The sequence below is a fragment of the Equus asinus genome, chromosome 25 (genome assembly GCF_041296235.1).
Source record: "Equus asinus isolate D_3611 breed Donkey chromosome 25, EquAss-T2T_v2, whole genome shotgun sequence".
Lineage (NCBI taxonomy): Eukaryota > Metazoa > Chordata > Mammalia > Perissodactyla > Equidae > Equus > Equus asinus.
Genome location: NC_091814.1, coordinates 45,687,367 through 45,707,641, shown reverse-complemented (window position 1 = coordinate 45,707,641; position 20,275 = coordinate 45,687,367). Strand labels below are relative to the sequence as shown.

Below are 20,275 nucleotides of genomic sequence, written 5' to 3'. Positions count from 1 at the left end.
AGATAGATATCAAGGTGGGTCATTGGCTGACCTCATGTTGTCTTTCAGGACAATGTGGAACTTAGCTCAAGATATATCTGTATAATGCCTATAATATACAAAAAGTTCATGTGCAATAAATATTTTTTGGATAACCAATAAATACTATGGACAATAAAATAAAATTCTTTTGATATTCCTCAATAAATTCTTCAATTCTAAAATTCTTCAATAAAATTTCTAATTTTCTTTCACAAGACTAAGCTTTCAGTTCCTTTAGTTTTAACATTCGGACTGTTGTGTCACTGTGAAAAAGAGGGGGTAAAACAGGTCGAGGGCAATGTGTTTTGCAGAGTTCAGGAAATGCATTCATGACTCAACTACTTAAGTATAGTTTATCCAAAACTATTCTGTACGAACTGAGCTGTCTAAAAGCATAGGACTTACTTCTCCAAGTACCTAAGCTCATCCAGGAAATCTCTGGAAACTCGTCGGCGCAGTATTACAGTGGAGGAGATACAAAATTTCAGAGAGCTGAGGTCTTTAAAAGAGGCAAGGAAATTTATTGATTACCTGGGGCCTAATTCATCCTCACACCGCCAGGTGAATTCTCCAAAACTCTCATAGTGCTGGTTATAGTGGTAGAGGACACGATGTAGGGTGGGGGAACCCAGATCCAGAAGCGTGTTGTAGGCGGTCTGTTGCTCCTTTCCACTGGTATAACCATTGAAGAGATTGTAGATCTTGTCTGCTATCTCTAAGGAAGGCAGAAAAGGAAATAAATAAGATTTTATATATATGTATGTATATACACATATATACATGCTCATACACACATATGTATATGTATATATGCGTATATACATATAAATATGTGGGTGTATGATGTTACTTAAAGAATACTGAACCTAGAGTCTGCAGCAAACAGTTTGAGTAATTCACTTTACTTCTGCCCCATTGGTTTCAGTTTTCTCTTCTGTAAAATGAAAGCCTTCAACAAGAATATCTCTAAGGTCAATTTCAGTTATAATATTCTTTGTCTTTACCCATGTATCCTGAAAATACAGAGCCTGAGGCAAAAGTGCTTAGATTAATACTTTATTGGCAAGTGCAACCCCAGGAAAGCAGGAGGGAGAATTGAGGGAGATGAGGCAAGAAGGTAGGCAGAGTAAATATAAGAGAGTGCAAACATAAGGAGCCGGTGGCTACATTTTGCAGGAGAGGATGTACGAAGCTACTGGATCCCCACCAGTCCATCCAGGGGGAAAAAGGAAGAAGACTTTCTCTCCAGTTCCCATGCATGAATGGTCCATGGGGGCCTTTCATGTTTGCCCCCATGAAGCATTAACTCCCCTGCACTTCTGGGTTGCATATACTTGGGTACCAAGTAGGTCCTGCAAAAGCAATAGGGAAGCCCCAGGCAGCAGGAGGCAGGCATTTGGTTCAGGGACACAGCGAGGCACTGTCATGACATGCCCTGAGCAACATGAAGAATCTGGAGTGGCCGCAGTGTGGCCGCAGTACCACAGCAGCCTGGGCCCATGACTGCAGGAATGTGGAAACTTTCCTAGGACCATCCAGACCAATATGCAGACAAGCTTGTTGATCTGTGGTGACACATAAATTAATCTAGTGCATTCTACAGTTCCAAATGAGTAATCTTTCAATTTAATCTGTATCCTTGATATTTCTACCTCCAAGGCATACATTGCGAAGACTGAACTTGGTGATGTGGCAAAGTGGCAGTGAATTTGGATAGCCTTCATATTTTTCCCTATGGAGCTCAAAGCTTTGTCATTAATGGTTTTCTCATTAAACCTGTCAGAAAGGAGATTTGTTTACATTTCCTTCCTAAGCAGCTGGGAACTGAGACCTGGAGAGCAATTCTTTGTCTCAGTGTTAATTCTGGGGATGTAAAAACGAAGTCTACAGGTTTCTAAGCCAGAACTTTGCCCGCTTGACCCCTGTTAGCATAAAGGCATTGTAGCTTGATTCCTTGCCACAATTCCAAGTGAATTCAGGATTGCTGGTAATGACACAGTCATCATTATAGGGGGTTCCTGGGTTGGAATGGATAAAATTTCTACTCCTACTCTACCCAGACATTGCAATGATTTTCTTACTTTTCCATCTTGCCCATTGCTCATGAAGCCAGGGGCCAGATCTTGCTTCCCCAGTGTCCTAAGTGGCTAGTACAGGGCCAAACAACATAGTAGATCAAAAATGGTTAGCTAAGTGGATAGAATTCACAACTTTGGGAGCAATTTGAATCTACTTTGGGGCAAGGTTTCCAGTGATGTCTCTGCATACCAGGATATACCAATTCTTTAGCAACTAAACTCTTGTAGCCAGCACCCTCGGGTGCATTAAAAATAATTTCAGTCCAGAAATCCATTTAGACTTTCAGGATTTTAAAATTCTCAGTTTGTTAAAATAGGATCAAGAGACAAAGTGGATAGTGATTTGGAATATAAAGATCTATGATATTCCCAGCTATTTATTAATGGCCTATCGACTACCAAGAGCTTTACAGATGTGAATTCCAATCCTTACACCACCACTGCAAGGTGGATATGAATGTCTCTGTCCTACAAACGAGGACATTCAGAGAGAGGCCAGGTTACCTGCCCAAGATCACGTAGCCAGTGTGGGCTGGAGTCAAGATTTAAAACTATGTCTGCTTTCCATTGCTCTTTTGCACCGATGCTCAGGGGATGGTAGTTTAACCAATTTAAGATACAGGAGGCAGAGTCTTAGGGGATGCATTCTGGGGTAACTATTTCTAGTAGAGGACATTGCTCTGCTTGGCCCGTAGGTGCCAAGTAAGATGGAGTCCTAGTAGGTATGCAGGGAGTCCATCATTTCTGGAGTTGAGATAGAAAAAGCAGAGGGACTATTCTAAAACAGTGCTGTGTTCAGTGGAAGGCAGAGAGTGTACTGCGAGAATGACCAATGGGACGAAAAATGTGGGCGATCAGACCAGATCCCAGAGAGGGAGGTTTGGGGCTCTTTCTCTACCCTTTTACTGATATCACTCTGTTCTTATTTCTGGTGATGCGATATAGCACCCTAGGCCCCAAGCCCTGGTTGTGACAGTCTCCACTGACGAACAGTGATGGCTGAGACAGTGTTTTCTGGCAGTTTACTATTCTCATAACACAACGGTAATACCCAGCTAGACAAAGCTGATGCTCCCCACTAGCAGCAATGGACATGCCTGAGACCAGGTGGGATAAGCCCGGGTTCCACAATAAATCTGAAAGCAAGAGAATCTAACTCCAAGGTGTGCTTAAAAGCCTACATCAGTAAACGGGATGCTATATTCAGAAAGATCTATGTGCTAGGCTCCTAGAGCACGAATATTTCTGGCTCCTCCTACCTCCACTGAGAGAATTTAGAGATATTATTTGCTTTCGTAGCATCTCAAGGATTCACTAACTCTAAGAATGGAAAAGAATAGAAGGTATTTTTAGTTATCATTTTATCCAGCTTTCAGCTTCACAGGAGTCTTGAGTTATTTGAAATAGAGATCTGCCTTCCCTCTTTATAACATGGATGATGCTCAGGAATAGTTAAAATGCAGGTGAAAAGATGGCAGGGAGTCTATATACACAGCCTCATCACAAAAAAGTAAACTGAGCTATTAGAAGGGAGCCAAGATCTCTCAGGCAATCGAATAAATGAACAGGACTGGGACCGAAGCCCTCAGACCTGGGGGCACAGGTAAGAACAGGCACCATGGCATCAAATGGACTTGGGCTCCACTACACTAGCTGTGTGGCCTGGACACATTACTTAACCACTCTGGGTCTTAGTTTCTTTGTTCAATGATGGTTAACAATATACCTTCTAAGACTGTTGGGAGACCAAAAGTGATATTAAATGTAAAGCCTTCCTTTAGCACAATGTCTGGACACAAGATGCGTATATTTATTCATTCATTCAATAAAATTTTTACTGAGTGCTTACCATGTGCTTGACATTTTTCTAAGCACTTGGTCTACATCAGGGAGAAACTCTGACAAAATTCCTCAGCCTCATGGAACTTATGGTCTGGTGATAGGAGGCATTCGGGTAAGCAATAAACATAATAAGTAAAATATAGTGCGTTAGAAAGTGGGGAAAAATAAAGTGGAAGATTGGAAGTGCTGGGTGGGGCGCTGCAATTTTAAATAGGGTGATCATGGTAGGTCTCATTGAAAAGATGACATTTGAGCCAAGCCTTGGAGGAAGAGGGGAAGGAGCTGCGGGATATCTGGGGGAGAGCATGCCAGAGTGAGGAAATGCCAGCCCAGAGGGCCCCAGGCTATGCAGGCGGTGGGCATATTTGAAAATAGCAAATAACCATGGTGTCTGGAATAAGGTGAGCGAGGGGGAGAGTCGGACAAGAGCAGAGAATATTTTTATTATCATCAGTTCTCTACTAGATCATGCTTTTCCCAATGCCATGAGAGAGAAAAAGGGAGAGATCCACACATGAAGTCCAAGAGACCAGGGAAGTAGTCTTATTTAAAGGATAGGAATGACTCAGGGGCAGAAGTGAGCTTTCTTAACCCCCAGGGGCGGCTGCTGTTTTACCATGAAATAAGGAAAGCATCTGCACCTTCTCCTGATGCCTTCCTTGGCTGCTATAACAAAAGTCCCCTGAACGGAGGTCCTAAGTCATCACTTTCATTATTCCTTGGGAGCTACCTGAGACCTCAGTCTATCCCCACATTGAAGTAAGTGACCAGAGAATTCCATAGGAAGACTTGAGGATAATGAATCCCAACTGGCTGTTGAGCTAGGTGGTCGCTTCCGTGTTCCCTCAGCACTCTCTACATACCCCTGTACAGCACTTTTCACAATATTTGGTAAGAGTGACATGACTCTTCTTTCTCTCCTGCTCCGCGTCCAATCCATTAGCAAATCTTTTTGGCTCTACCATCAAAATAACTTAGAGTTGGACCACTTCTCACCCACTCTATCACAGCATCCTAGTTGAAAACAACATCATCTCTCCTCTGTATTGCCATAGCCTTCTAACTTGTCTCCCTAATCCCTTAGACCTGCTACCTGGAGGCTATTCTCAACACAGCAGACAGAATGGTCCTGTGAAACATTGTCTGATCATGTCACTCTTCTGCTCAAAGTCGTCAGGGCTTCCTATCCCCATCCCAGGCAGAGTCTCGTTCCCTACTCTGAGGACCAGGCCCTATGGGATCGGCCCCGCAGCCTCTCGGAGCTCCTCTGTGAATTCTCTCCCTCTCACCATCCCTCTCCATCACAGGAGCCTCCTTTCTCTTCTGCTGACACACCAAGGATCTCCGTACTGCTGCTTTTCTATCTGGAATGATCTTCCCCAGCCATCTGTGTGTCTTCCTTCTTCACCTTCTTCCCAAACCACTCTAAAATTAAATTCCTCCCTCTGCACTTCCTATCCCATTTCCCTGCTTATTTGTTTTCCTAACATATATTGCCATCTGAAATAATATTTATTTTACTATTTGATGGTGTTTGTCACCCCTGCTAATTTATAAACTCTATGAGACAGGGGTTTCGCCCTCTAATGCCTAGTCCAGGAATTTAGTAAGGGCTGAATATATGTTGTATGATTTGATAATTTGTGAAATCTGATTACAGAATTCTTGAAAATAGATTCTGAGTCTAACTATTTTTGTTTCTTTAGCATCTAATATTAGGGTTCGGTAAATGGCTGTGGAAGGAGCAAATGAAGGAATGGACAAGTATTCATGTTTGGCATCAGGAAAGGAGGATGGATGTCGGGAGAGTGACGGACGAGAACTGGCTTTCACTTAGTGAAGCTTCATGAAGAACTCTTGGAAAGCCATGGCCCAACCTGGAGACTGGGTTGATCTTATTACTGACACTGGCTTGTCCCTACTGGGGGAAGGATGGTTTCAGTGAAACATTAGTAGAAACTTACTTGCACGGTGGCTTTAGTGTCATGATGTGGTGAAATTCTTCAGAGGAAGTATCTAGTTTAGGAAAAGTGTTCATTTAAGGAATGGAGTCTGGCTTCCTGCTATATAATTAGGAGCTGAAGTCATGCTCTGGGTCATTTAAAACATAATTCTCATTTGTTATTAGGTTTAAACTCAGACCCAGGTGGGTTATATTTATGATCACCATCTGGGTTGGAAGGAGGCAAAGCATATGGTTTTTTCGTGGAGCTGCTAGAACTGTATTAATTGCCAGGATACCCTCAATTAGTTCAACTCATGAATCTCCACATTTGCCCTGTACAGGACTCCTTCCTGCTGAAGAATAAGTGGATGTGGGAATGTTGTTTCATTCTCTCAGCACTAAATTGCCTCTCATGCTCCAAGCTGGTCTGCTGGGATTTCAGGAGCCCTTCTTTGCCAGGGAGCACAAGTGGGCAGAAGCACATCTTGATACACTTCGGGGCTGGTGTTAACCCAAAGGAGCCCCACAGAGAAAAAGTATAATGATCTCTCCTCGCACACTGTTCTATGGTGGCCGCTCTTTATTCCAGATTTGCTGCCTATCCATCCATGGCTGCAGGCAGCATTATGCTGCATCCCTGCTCCCTGCTAATCCCCTCCCTGATGTCCCAACAGTCTGATGCCTGTTCAGCAAGCAGGTCCAAGGAGCCTACCACTGATGGCAAGGACATCAGCAAATTTCCCAAAACAGGAATAGCTGGGGCAGCTTCTCATCACCTGCTCCTCTCCGGCTTAGAGTAAGAAATCAACAGATGATGAAATAAGGGTCGTCTCCAGACGGTCTCCCATCTGGAGGTTTTCAACCTCAGACTCTGATTCGATCATCCAGGGATTGTGGAGCTCTTCAAACGTCATTCAGTCCATACCCTCTAAGCCAGGCAGACTCACTCCAGAGAGAAGCATGTCTGTCGTACTGAACATCCCCGTGGACACATTAGTCCTGAAAGGGAGAACGTTTTTGGTATCTAACGCGAACGCTTTTTAATGTAGGTCTTTCCTTCATTGGCATTCAGAGACAAAAAAAGGGTTTCAGTCTTTTATGTAATAACCTTCTAGATAGCCAATTTAACATTGTAGGCAAAATAGGAATTGGTGTCCAATAATGAGTCTGAGTGCTGGCTCTGTTAGATGGTAACTTTGTGACCCTGGTCAGCTTATTTATTCAACTCTGAATCTCAATTTCTGCATCTTTAAAATGGGGGCAATATTCTATGCATCCACTGAATACTTACTGAGTTCCTGTTAGAAAGCAGACTCTACGCATGGTTAATGATAGCATTCGCGTGTTAACAGAGGCACTGACTGGTGCTGGAAGTTTAGTTGTGCAAGTTTCAATAAGAGAAATCTGCTTGTGGCCAAGCTGATTTGCTGGTACCCCCCAAATCACCTTCTTTATGGCTCCTGACTCCAGTTATATCAGGTTGACTGTGAGGGACATAATCCCAAAATGTATATTCCCTAACATTAACCTAACAGTTACTATGGGATGGGCACTTTTACAAAAATACTTTAAATAAATTCATTGATTTAATTCTCACTAGAATCTTATTAGCTAGAGAACTATTATCCCACCCCCATTTTACAGATTCGTAAACTGAGGCATGAGGGAAAGTAAGCTGCTCAAGGTCAAGTAGTTAGATGGAAGAGCAGGAATTTGAACCTGGGTGGTCTGACTCCAGAACCTAAGTTTTTCTTTAACCAATCAGTCACCATGCTGTCTTATAAGTGTTAGGGACACACTAGTGGGCAAAAAGAGACTGGGACCCTGCTCTCATGGAACTCGCTGTGCAGTGAGGTAGATATTAAACACATGATTATAATAACCCGAGACGAATGAAAGAAATATGGTACTATGAGGATATCTAGCAATGACCCTCGACCACTTCTGTACTGCGGAAGGGACACTTGACCTGAAATCTGCAGGCTGAGAAGAGTTCATTTGTTGAAAGGGGTGGCGGTGGAGAGCATCTGAGGTAGTGAGTCCAACACGTGCAAAGGCCCAGTGGTAGAAGTGGACATGGTGTGTTGGAGGAACTGAGAAAGACAGAGGCTGAAATGCAGAGATTGACCAGGAGACTGGGCAAGAAGAGGCTGGAGAAGTGGGCAAGGGCCACTCCCTTTAGGTCCTAACACGTCTGTTAAATATCTTGATCTTTGTCATAAGAGGAATGGCAATCCATTAAAGAGTTTTAAAAAGGGGCCTTAATATGATCAGATTTCGGTGTTGAAAATAACAATGCCTTTAATGTGCCACACGTGTTAAATGAGGCAATAGATGTGTGAATCCTTTCCGAAGCTGTGAAGAGCTACAACATCAGTGATTTTAATTAAAGTCAGTCTAGGTCACTCTTCTGTCTGTGTTTTCACATCATCAAGGTGTCACCCCTTGAAATTGTGGGATTGTGTCCCTCGTGGACAACCTGATACAACTGGAGTCAGGAGCCACATATAAGGTGCTTTGAGGGGTACCAGAAATCAGCTTGGTCACAATATTTCTCTTACGGAAACTTGCACAGCCTAAACTTCCAGCATCATCAAGGACTCCATGAATGTGCAAATGCTACCAGTCCAGTTCTACTGACTGGATGTTAGTGGTTGAGGAGATCACTTTAACTAGTGCCAGAGCCCTGGAGAAGCAGAGCCCAGGACAGCTAGATCCTGGTTGTGGAGGGGATGTGCTCAGCCTTAGAGCAGGGCACGCGATCAAGACCAGCCAGGGAGCATCACAAGGAAAGGAGCACCGAGAAGCGTGCTGCTAGTCTGAGCAATGGACGTTGACTGAGACAAACTCTTCCTAACTGACAAGGGCCCATCCTGGTGCACTGAAGACGGACGCTTTACCAAAGAACTGGTCCATAATAACTCTAAAATATAGAATTAAGGATTTTGACACATCTTTGGTAGGGAGGAACATAGCATTTAATTCCAAATCCGTAGGCTTTCTGTGCTTTAATTCAAGATAAACTTTCAGATATACAAAAAAACATGAAAGGTGTAAGTGACCTGAGTGGCGTCCTGAGGGCAGAGGTCACGGATCCTTCACCACATCCCAAGCACCTGGTATGTGACCACTTGTGCCTGGGGCTTTCATCACATCTCCTACTGGCTCCTTGACTTACTGACAACGTGGAATAACGGGACACAGTGAGGATTTCTGCCAGAGGCAGAGGCTGAGGAGTGTCCCTGGAGAGGTGACGCTCCTGTGCTGGGCCTGGAATTCTCCCCCTTCCTGGATGAACTCCAGGTTGCTCCATTCGCCTCCCTTGTTCCCGCTTTCCTCATGACGAGGGGAGGTCCCTGGGGCATCCCTCTGCAGACTCTGCTAGCCTCAGTGTCTCTTACCTTGGGCTTTGACATCATCCACCACAGGGCAAGGGGTCTTCACGATCACGTCACTTGGTCTGGAACGTCGTCCTGTGTTGTCCACTCCCCACAGGGTGAACCTGGCAGGGAGAGGAGGGTATCATTATCAGAGAACCAGAGGCCCTGGCTGAGAGCCAAGCTTTGGCTAGATAGATGGGTTTGCCCCTGGCTGTTCTCACGACCCTGTGGGACACTTTACCGCACTACCCAGGTCACAAAGTGTGCAGTCTAGAGCCTCTCACTGCTTCCTGGTGGGTCTTGGATGCAATTTGCTGTCTTGAGTATGTTAGTTGATGGAAAGCATCGTGGTATAGAGCAGCAGTTCTCAAAGTGGGGTCCCCAAGGCAGCATCATCATCACCTGGGAACTCGATAGCAATGACAATTCTCATGCCCTGCCCCAGCCAACTGAATCAGAGATGGGAACTCTAGAGATGGGGACCAGAAAATCTGTGCCATATGCCTTCTGGGTGATTCTGAAGCCAGTTCCATTCTGACAACCACTGAGCCGAGTGAGAGTAGCTATCTACGGAAACAGATGGTCAGAACTTGGGTGTAAGCCTCTGCTCCCCACCAGGAGTAAGAGATAACTCCTCTGAGCTTTATTTTCCCTATCTGTGAAACAGGGATGATAATAAAACTGTTTGTAGGTCACTGTGGAGATGAAATGAGGTTACATTGTATGGAAAGATCTAGTGTGGTACCTGGAACCCGCAACACTCTCTGGATCATGTTAATTCTGTTCTGTTCCCTCTTGTGCTCTGTTGAGACTTTCATGCAAAGGACTGAGGATGATTTTCCTCCTTAATGTCAGAAGCAAAACAGCCAGAGTTGAGGGATCTTGACTTGCCTGTGGCTGGGGGCTCTATTTCCTCCAAGTAGCTCCTTCTGCCTCACTGAGACGCTACCCGCCGTGGACCAGGAGTCCACAGTGGAAGCATTGCACCACCCCTGACAATGGGAAGATGTGGTTCTAAGAGTCCCCTGAGGAAGAGGATGGAGCCCTGGCTTTCAAAGTCTGCACGTAAATTTTCCCCTTGGGTGATGGAGCTGGATGGAGAGAAAAATAGAGAGACTCCAGCTTCAGCTACTCAGAGAGGATTTCGAACATAACCACGGACATAAGCTGTGGTGTTGGTGCCCAGGGCCTCTACCGACTAACCTAGTGAGTCCAAAGCAAATCGTTACGCTGCCTTTCCTGTCCCTATCTTTTTTGCTGTGTCGCCATGGGAGGCTGCATTTATTGGCAAGTCTGGATATTCTTTCCTCTTGGCAGAGTTACAGGGAGGAAGAGAGGTGAAAGAAAGAGGCCCCAAGATGGAGTGGCCCAGGTAAGCATGGCTGGTCCTTAGACAGTTGGACGGTCTAGTGAGGTAGAAAAGAAGTGGAAATTGCCTAATGAGACCGCCAGGAAATACGTGTTTCAGCAGAGAAAAGACAACCTTGCATCCACCTCTCCCTCCCCACAGAGAAACCCAGAGAATGTTCCATGTAAGAGTCTGTGCTCCCCAGGTGTGACCTTCCTTCCCTCTGCCTTCCCCAGGTCCTCTTCCCTAGGAGTGATGGGCACCTCACAGAGAAGGCTCAGGAGCCCTGGTCTGGTAGGACTTGGGATGTGATGACCTGAGTGGGTGCAGGGCCCAGACCGTGCCTGTGGACTCCCGCAGGACTGCATGGCCTCCTCACTGTCAGTGAGACCAGGACCCAGTGCTCAGCTTTCCCCTGATCCACACAAGGTGGCTCAGTCCATTCCAGCGCCTCTGCCTCGGGCCCTGCTCCTTAGCTCAGATCCACTGTCTTGCCTAGTACTAAACCCCACCCTGACCTGATCCACCCTGATCCAGGCTCCTGCTTCCCTTCTCTCCCCACCATCCTTCTCCTCCTAGGTCCCAGTAGGTTCTTTTCTCCCAGCCCCACACAGTGAGCTGCCTGGATCCCTTCCATGGCAGCCACCAGAATCTTCCATCATCTGGCCCCAAACACATTTGATTGGCCTCTTGGTACTGTTTCTAGAATTGCAACTGAAGCCACCAAACCTGAAACTGGTGCATCGGATTGGCCCCGTGTGGCACCTGCTCCGTTTCCAAGCTCTATGCCACATCCGGGGTCTCAGGCAGAGAGAGCCTCAACTTCCTCCTTTGCCCTCCTGCTCCAGACCGTCAGGGATGGGCCCAGAGGTAGCCAGAGCAGAGTGTAGCCCTGTACCTCATGGTCTGGGGTACCCAAACACAGGTGAAGTTTCCCCTCCCACCCGTCCATGTCCCCTCCCTAGAGCAGGAGTGCTGGGGGAGAGTCCAAGGATGGACATTGTCCTCCACACCTTGCTGGACTGCCTCTGGGGCCTAGGTGAGCCCCCTTCTCTCACTGGAGAGCCCAGCCATGGGGCCCCTGATATGTAGGAAGGTCGATTTCACCACCCAGAGGTAGGTCCCTTGATCTTTGCTGCAGACTCTTTCCTGACACCTCTTCCTGCATCAGTTCTCCTGGAGTCAGGAGATAGGAAGCCCTGTGCTCCCCCAGGCTGATGCCCTCTGGCCAGCAAGGTCATGGGGCTGCTAGCATGAGCCTGGCCTATGCCCCAGTCCTCACCACTGGGCTCCCTTCCTTCACTGTCCCCTCCCCAACCGTGTGTTTGAGCCCACGCTCCTGAGCGGCTGCCCTGGTTCTGAGGCTGAGATGGAGCACAGCCTTGGATCTGCAGCTTAGGGCTGGAGGCTTGCTACCTGCTGACAGGCTACATGATGGGGCCTGCCTGTATATGACAGGCTTAGGGGTCACCTGCCCTAGACTGCCTGTGGCTGGACTCCAGCCACCTTTTGTAGGCCACCATTGTTTAACTCTGGGCCTTTAATGTCTAGCGGGTTCCCTGGACTGGGATGAGAAATGTCCTAAGACTCAGATACCAAACTGGCTGTCAGAGGGGCCCTCTCTTAGTGCCTGGGATGGTGTTGCTCCTCGCCCTGCCTCAGCTGGTCCCACTCCTCTGGGCAGCTTTGCTTTGTGTCCTGTCTTGCAGTAAGTTCCAGCTAACTCTATGGGATTCTGAGCTGGGATGAACACACCTGTGCTTAAATTAATTCGCACATCACTCTGAAGGGGCAATTTGCATAAAACTTAGAGTCCTAAGCCCTTACTATTTGTTTTTTCTTTTGCTGAGGAAAATTCACCCTGAGCTAACATCCATTACCAATCCTCCTTTATTTCTGCTTGAAGAAGATTAGCCCTGAGCTAAGATCTGTGCCAGTCTTCCTCCAATTTGTATGTGGGACGCCACCACAGTATGGCTGATGAGTGGAGTAGGTCTGCACCCAGGATCTGAACCTGCAAACCCAGGCTGCCGAAACGGAGAGCGCAGAACTTGAACCACTCCGCCACAGGGCCGGCCCAAGGCCTAACTATTTTTAATAGCAACGCAAAGTATTAGGAAAGGAAATGCTTTCCATAACCTTTTATTCTTAACTTAATTGAGGAATTATTGACAAATATAATCGTCCCGCAGCCTTCTAAGTAGAGACAACCCTTGCCCTAAGAGCTGTTCCCCAGCTGTCCCGGCTCCCTGGGTCCTGGAGGGACACTGAAGGAGCCGCCTGCTTATTCTTACTGTTGAAGTCTGGGGAGACTTTACACATTCTCCTGGGGAAACAGCACATGCGGCCATTTCAGGAAGGCCTCCTCCATCTATTAGCATCGTCGTTCTACCACTGACTCTCGCAGGACAGGAAGGGGTTAGCTGGAATTACTGGACAGAAGAGACAAGCCTGCCCCAACCCGGAGGGCTGCTGTGTAAGCAGGTTTACTGCCTTGTCCGAAGCTCGGGGCCCTGTCCACAGCTGCCTGGCTGCAACTGTTCAGCCCGTCCTCAGAGCCCATGTGATGACACTTGCATCATGTGTGTGCACGTGCGTGTGTGTGTTTGAGAGAGAGAGAACCCACGCAGCCTGGCTCTGGTCCAGGGCCGGGGTCTCCAAGGCCTGAAACTTGATGTGTGTGGAGTGTCCCCGGGCCTCCTGTCAAGAGCGATGCCTTTGTCTGCCCCTGTCACACTCTCTGCCTCCTGGGGTGGCGGTTTCTGCTGACTGCTCCTGTCCAGCTCCCTTTTTCTGAATTATCCATCTTCTGTCACATGCCCAAAAACACATGTGGTTCTCCTGTGAGCACATGCTGTGACGAACTGGGGTTGGGCTAGAAGGCGGGGGAGTCACTTCCCTACCCTGGCCTCAGTTTCCTCACCTGTAAAATGAAGATGTTGGACCAGACACCCTACGATCCCTTCACCCAGGAATTCCTAACTGTTTTTGTATCATGGACCCTTCTCAGAATGACGTTTTTTAAATGCATTAAATAAAATGCACAGGATGACAAAGTAAGCCAGCTGTGCTGAAATGAAGCTCCACCGCCATGGACCCCAGGTGAAGAGCCAGCTCTGTGCTTTAATGTGAGGTAATAACATCAGGCTCCTAGATCCTTCCCGTGGCCAGAGTGGCTGGGAGTGAGTCCCAGTACGTGAAGAAAATGCAAACCCTGATTCGATTCTTAACTCCCTGCCTCGCCCCAGACAACCAGCTGTGTGATTCTGGGGAAGTAACTCAGTGCTGCTGAACCTCAGTTTCCTGAGTTGTAAAATGGGAACAATAACCCTAATCCCACAGGGTCAGGGAGGGTTCCCAGGGGCACCCACACATAGTGAGCACTCTATAAATGAAGGCTGCCTTCCTCCATTTTATAGATAAGAAAACTTAGGTGCAGAAACTTTGTCTCACTTACAATCACTTACTGGTTGGAAACAAAACCAGGCTTGGGACCCACATGTTCTTAACTCTTAATCCAGGCTCCTCTCCTTACACCCGGGAGTGAAGTCAGCCTCCGGGCTCCTTTGAGGGTGGAGCATCCCTCCCAGGCGGGCCCACTGGCCTCTTCGTGTGAACTGCAGCGCCATCTAGTGGACGGTGGCTGATTTTTCCCTCAGACCCCCACATTGTCTCTAACTTCTTCAATAAACAACATTGACAAACGTTCAAGTTTTACAAGACATGAGAGGGCAATACTGAAAGTTCACCAAGGATAGCAGGAGTGGGACAAGGTGTCAGCTTCAGATCTTTGATCAAGAAATGAAGCCAAATCAGGCCAACATGAGGAGGGTCCCAGGGTGGGGAAGAGCTGGTTCTTCCCACAGACAACCATGCCAGCCTCACGCTCCTAGAACTTTGAAAATTCCTAATTAACAGTTGTGACTTAGTGACAGGAATTACTGAGCCCTTATTATAAATGGCCATTCCAGTTTCACTGAGTTCGAGGCATTTTACACCAGGTTAGGTGGTCTACACTCCCAAATCTTTGTTCCTCTTGTCTCTTCCCATCCTAATGAGGAGCCACAAATGCCCAACAGCAAGCGAGCTGAGGCTAACCATAAGCGGACTGCCTTCGTCCTACTAGTATCATTTACATCTCTATATTTTCCAGCTCCTCTAGAACGTCACTCTTCTTCACGTATTTTACTTCCATCAGCGTGGCCCCCTGGTTACATCTCTGCTTCCTCTACTGAAGACATTCAGCCTGAGCATCTGAGTTCATCTTGCAATCAATGCCACTCACATTTCTCCTGCTTTTCCTTTTTGACCTCTTTAACTGTGGAAATGGAAATGATTTATTCTGGAAGCCTTGACTCTATTCTTGTGATCTCCTGTGTAAACTGTTAAATGTTTTTCATACTGATGGGGTCAAAAGGTTCCAGAACTACATCACTACGAATTCTGCCTTAGCCCCCACATTTTCCCATCGTGACTTAGATTCCATCGCTATCTCTCCTCTTCTGGTGTCTTTTATGTGTCTGCCTCACAAAGATTTTACAACTGTTCCCAGAGCACAGGGAAAGATGGAGAAGGGCTCCCGGAGAGAAGCGGGCTGTTCCTAGTGCCATGATAGAGGAGTTCACTGTGTTTTCTTTGAAGAAAAATGCTGACCTTCTCTAACCTCTATAAACTCTCTATTTCAATACCACTAGAGCTAGCTTTCCAAGGCAGAGTTCTTGGTATTCTATTTCTTTCCTCCAAAAAAATTAATAATCTCCTCTGACTTACAGCATTCACTCGATTTTCCCAGGCTCCCTTTCTTCCATTCCCTTTAACTCCCCGAATGCTTCCACCCTGTTGGACCACTTGCTACTCACCTTTATGTCTCCTTGCCTTCGCCCTTGCTTTTTCCTCTGCCTGGTGTGCCTTTTCTAACATTAGTCTACCTACTGAAATTCCACAACCCAAGTGAGCTGACGTCCACTCTAGTGAGAATTAAATGCTTCTTTCTTTTCTCTTTGACAACACGTTCCTTGCTCCTCTATCTAGCATTTATTTCATTCTGCCTGAGGTTAAAGTTGGTTGTTTATATAGTTCGCCTCTATGTTGCAAACTCTTTGATGGGACTATATTGTCTTTCTTGGTCCTCCCCCTCCAGTGCCTAGAAGGTTCTCTATAATGCTGATTGGGACAAGACTTGAAAGACTCAAAATGTGCTTCCAAGCCTCTGAAGGAACTCAAGTAGCAAAAAGGAACCAGCTAAAAGCCTCAGGACCTTCAGAGTAAGGAAGAACCGGGCAGGTGTGTGTCACTCACATGTAGATGGTGTCAGGCTCCAGACAGCGTATGATCAGAGAGATGGCGGTGAGCTGCTTGTCTGGCACCTGAGAGGGCATGGCACAAGGAGACTTCGCTCCAGAGATGATGTCGTCCACAAAGCTCAGCACCGTTTCTGCCCAGAGGGGAAGGAATGGAAAACACATGAGAAACAGCCAAGCAATGAGGAATGGGATCAACTCAATGAGAACTCAACATTAAAATCGCTCGGTCCCAAGTCTTTTTAAATTCTTAATAGAGAAAGAAGACCTAGAAGAATGGTATTTTCTGACTGTTTCATATTTCACTAATCAATTTAGAGCCATTTGTCCATAGTTAGTTCAGAAACAACTAAGGCAAGATGTGTATACCACATCTGCAAGCTCTTTAATGAAGTGTTCTTGGCATGGGCCGAGAACAGCTGTTCTGGTCAATGGTCATTGCCAGACCTTCACAGTACCTGTGCGCATCAGGAGAAAGGACCCTGGAGGAAGCTGTGGACAGCTCTCTATGCCTGATGGCAGTGCATATGTCTCCCAGCCTGGTGATAGTTTCCCCAGAAGCTATTTACCCTGAGTTAGACTGTGGATGCCACCATCCCGCTGATGACTACACTCATGCGTAAGTTTTAGGGCTGATTTATATTGACCTTTCCCTATGTGCAGACAGCAAAACACGAAGGCATGGAACATTTTTCATGGGGTGTTTCCACTCCTTTAAGACTTCCCTCTTCTAGCTGGACCTGGCAAAAGCAGAGTTTGCTTTAGGACAAGACATGGGCTAAGCTCATCTGTTTGCACATGCTTTTGCCTGGAGGGGGGTTATTAGCAAAGGAATTTTTTGTCTGTAATCATGGCAGTGGTTAGCACAGAATTGTTTCCTAATTGTGGGCTAGGATAACTAGTGTACGGTATTGTTGTTTCTTTGTGAGTGTGCCTAGAGGCAATGAAATGGACACCTCTTTTATAAACAAAAAGAAAAACAGAATCAAAACAAGACTTTGTCAGATGCTCACCATGCAAAAACTCTTAAATGGACAAGATGGCTGCTGCTGCTGCTCCCTACTCCTCCCACATTGCCCTGGGATGTGGGGGACCTGGGACAAAGCCAGGAGGCAGGACATTTTTCTTTTCCTGTTACCACCCTGGATCAAGGTGAGCCTGTGAAGGGAGAGATGCTTACCTGTCTCCACTTTGGAGTGGTCCATCCTGTCAGTGACCTTTTCTTGACGGATGAGGTAGTCGACAATCTGCACCCCGATGGGAGGCTCTGAGTGCTCCCACTCCAGGACCACGAGGGTACTGCTGGGCTCGTGAGCTGTGGAGAGTCTCAGCCTGAACACAGACAGGGAGAAACATGAAATGGGGACCCAGTGGAGACCTGTAATGGTCTTCTGATACCACCACTGGCCACCTTCTCAACATTGACAACATAAACTCTTCTTTCTAACCTTTCTTAACCAACCACTACAATGATCTCTTTGAGGGCCTGTCTCCTTCACCAGAGGGTAAAGGTTCTTGAAGACCCTTGAAATCTATATTTTATTTATCTAAGTGCCTGTTACAGATTAGGAACTCAACATATGTTTGTAAATAAATAAATAAGTAGGTGAGTCAAAGATGAATGAATGCCTGCATCTTACAGGGTCAGTGGGTACAGCTTTTAGGGTAGCCCTTTATAGGGTGTGAAAATATAGTATCTGGATGTGCTCTTGAAAAATAAGAGAATGTGCCTATAAAGCTCATACTGAGGCCCATTGAAGGTGGTGTCTGGGAGAGCCCTGCATTAACGAGGTCACAGTCAGCTCAATTCCTGTAGTACTACCAGAATCTGCCCTGCTGGAGGACCCTGGCTTCCCCTCTTGCTGTGGGTACTAACATATCTTCTTTCCCAGGCCTTCTGCTGGCTGGGCCTTGGAACAGACTCCGTTTGGCAGTAATGCTCATAGGGGCTTTACTGGGTAGGAGAAGGTTGGCCACAAGTCAAGTTCTCCTCAGGGTGACGTCCTGTGTCTGCAAACTCAGGATCTGATTTCAGTTGCTGTCTTTGCTCTTGGGTTTCTATGAATATCCTGACTCCTGATTCTAGTCTTTCCCTGCTTTTCCCAATTAATAGTCTCCTCGTTCCATGTAAATTGTCCATTTTGACCACTCTTTTGCCTTGTCATCTCATATCTCTTTGTACCCTGAAGAGACTCAATAAACATCATTGACATTCACTCGTATGGATCTCCTAATGGTCCAAGTGGTTTCAATTCGCTGCCTAGTTCTGACGTCATGTGTGTGTCTCAGGTTTCTCACTTTTTTCCAGTTTCCTGTTTCTTCCTAGACCACTGACTTCTGGGAATTTTCCCAGTTCCTGCTCGTTCGAGCCTCCCTCCCTTACTTGCATCCCTGCATTCACTGCCATCCTTGGTTCCTATATTCCATAACCACCCATAATCCTGGACCTCTAGCCTCCACTCAGCTCACAGATGACTGTCACTGATCTCAAGAATCACTGGGCAAGATATGATGGATGGATGACGCCAAAGCAACATTCAATTTCAATTCAACAAATATTTATTAAGCACACATTACTTATAAGAATATGTTCAGTGCTGAGGATGCAGTGGTGCACAAGCCAGCTCCAGTCCCTTCTTTTAAGAAATGGTCAATAGACAAACATACAATTATACATGTGATTATAATAATGTGTGATAAGAACTTTAACAAGAAATCACGGGAGGCTGTAGGAGCAATAGCAAGGAATTCAACTAGTGGGAAAATAATGCAAAACACATGCTCCTTAGTGGCTTACTATGAAGGAGTGCATAGTTTGCATATGACATTAAAGATGGAATAGACCCAAAACAGTGCAGATATTGACAAATTCATTAATTAGAGTCATATGCAGAATGCTATTTTGAAGAAAAAGCAGTAGGAAGCTTAAGTAAATAACTAAACCTTTCTGAGAACTCAGATCCTGTGAAAATACGGACTAAGGCCTCTACTATGAAATAAATGTGTATGATTTACATAGACTTGTATAAAACTAGAGTGCATTTCTATTTCCAACTACCCATAAAAATTCAAAATCTAAGGTCTGCCACTGATAGAAGTGATTAGATTTGACAAGGAAAGTGAAGTCCTTAATAGATGTTCCTGTTTATGGAAATGTAGCCCAATTTGCTCTTTAGCTCTGACATTTAGCAAATGCAGGTTTAGAAATGAAATCAGCCCTAGGACACTAACGGCTGGATCTTGTGTCCACCTGATGATAACTGTTTGGTGGCTTCAGTGTTATGTGTCAAAGGCAGCTTTGTTAGTTGATGAATCAGTTGAGAAGCACCACCTTCTTCTACTGGCTCCCTTTCTACCTAAAGAAAAGACTTTTACTAATAATGAGCTTGATTCTCTTTTGACTCAAGAGGTCCAAGCCATGGCTGTAAAGAGCAAGAAGCCAATGGCTGGTGTATCTAAAACTACCCACAGAGAGAAGGCTTGTAGACAAGAGAAGACCTTGGCTTATAATGATATTCTGCTATTGTGTTCTCCTCTTTCTCAGTTTTCTTCCTGCTCAATCCTGGCCCTTTAATGCCCACTCGCACTTCCATGTAACAGGCCAGAGGGCAGTGTTCACTGAGACCAGCCTCTCCCTTGCTGGTTTCCTGCTGCCATCTTGCTCCTGCTTGCTCAGCCCTCCAGTTACCGTGGGTCCTGATCCTTACTTCGGGCCTTCTTTGCCTTGCCAGCCCATCCTACCAGCACTCTTCTGTAGACATGATATTTCTGTGCTTCACTCTCATGGCAGATGCCATATTAGAGGCTAAAATGTGTTCCTGCCTCAGGCCCTAGCCTGAGGATTTACATGAGCTCGGCCAGTTCTGTTCAGCCTTCCCCGGGGAGGAAGGAAAGTGGACACATTTATCCTCAGCCACCTTTGCAGCACTTGTCCTCTGTTCACCCCTCAAATGCAGATACCCCCTAATGCTCATCTCTGACTCTCTGCTCTTCCCAGTGATACTTATTCGGGAGCATCCTTTCTCATAGCTGTGGCTTCATTTCTTATTTCTTTGGGGTTGATTTAAATCTTCTTATCTCTAATGTTCTCTAATGTGCTTTTTTACAGACCTCCAGACCATCCTTCCCTCTGACCACTGAACATCTCTATAGGGCTGCCCCACTACAACTCCAAGGCAGGTCCACACACAACCAGCCTCCTCCTTAAACCTGTTTATCCTTTGACACTTCTTTTTTCAGCTGTGGCCTATTCATCTTCCCAGCTACCCAAATCATAAGTCTTAAGTCTATTGTCAACTTCTCCTTCCTTCTCACCCCCACTGTCAATCAGTCACTGAGCCCTGTTGGTTCTACCCACAGTC

The 20,275-nt window shown here is 46.2% G+C and overlaps 1 protein-coding gene across 1 annotated transcript in view; it reads right to left on the bottom strand.

The window, feature by feature from the left end:
* The window catches only part of ASTN1 (astrotactin 1), a 292,192-nt gene that overhangs the window by 7,059 nt on the left and 264,858 nt on the right, over nt 1-20,275 (bottom strand). Inside the window, exons 19-22 of the mRNA XM_014845333.3 lie at nt 17,095-17,246; nt 15,913-16,048; nt 9,288-9,388; nt 553-736 (exon numbers count right to left, since the gene is read on the bottom strand). Of these exons, the coding sequence (XP_014700819.1) occupies nt 553-736; nt 9,288-9,388; nt 15,913-16,048; nt 17,095-17,246 (573 nt within the window). The remainder of the gene's footprint in view (nt 1-552; nt 737-9,287; nt 9,389-15,912; nt 16,049-17,094; nt 17,247-20,275) is intronic.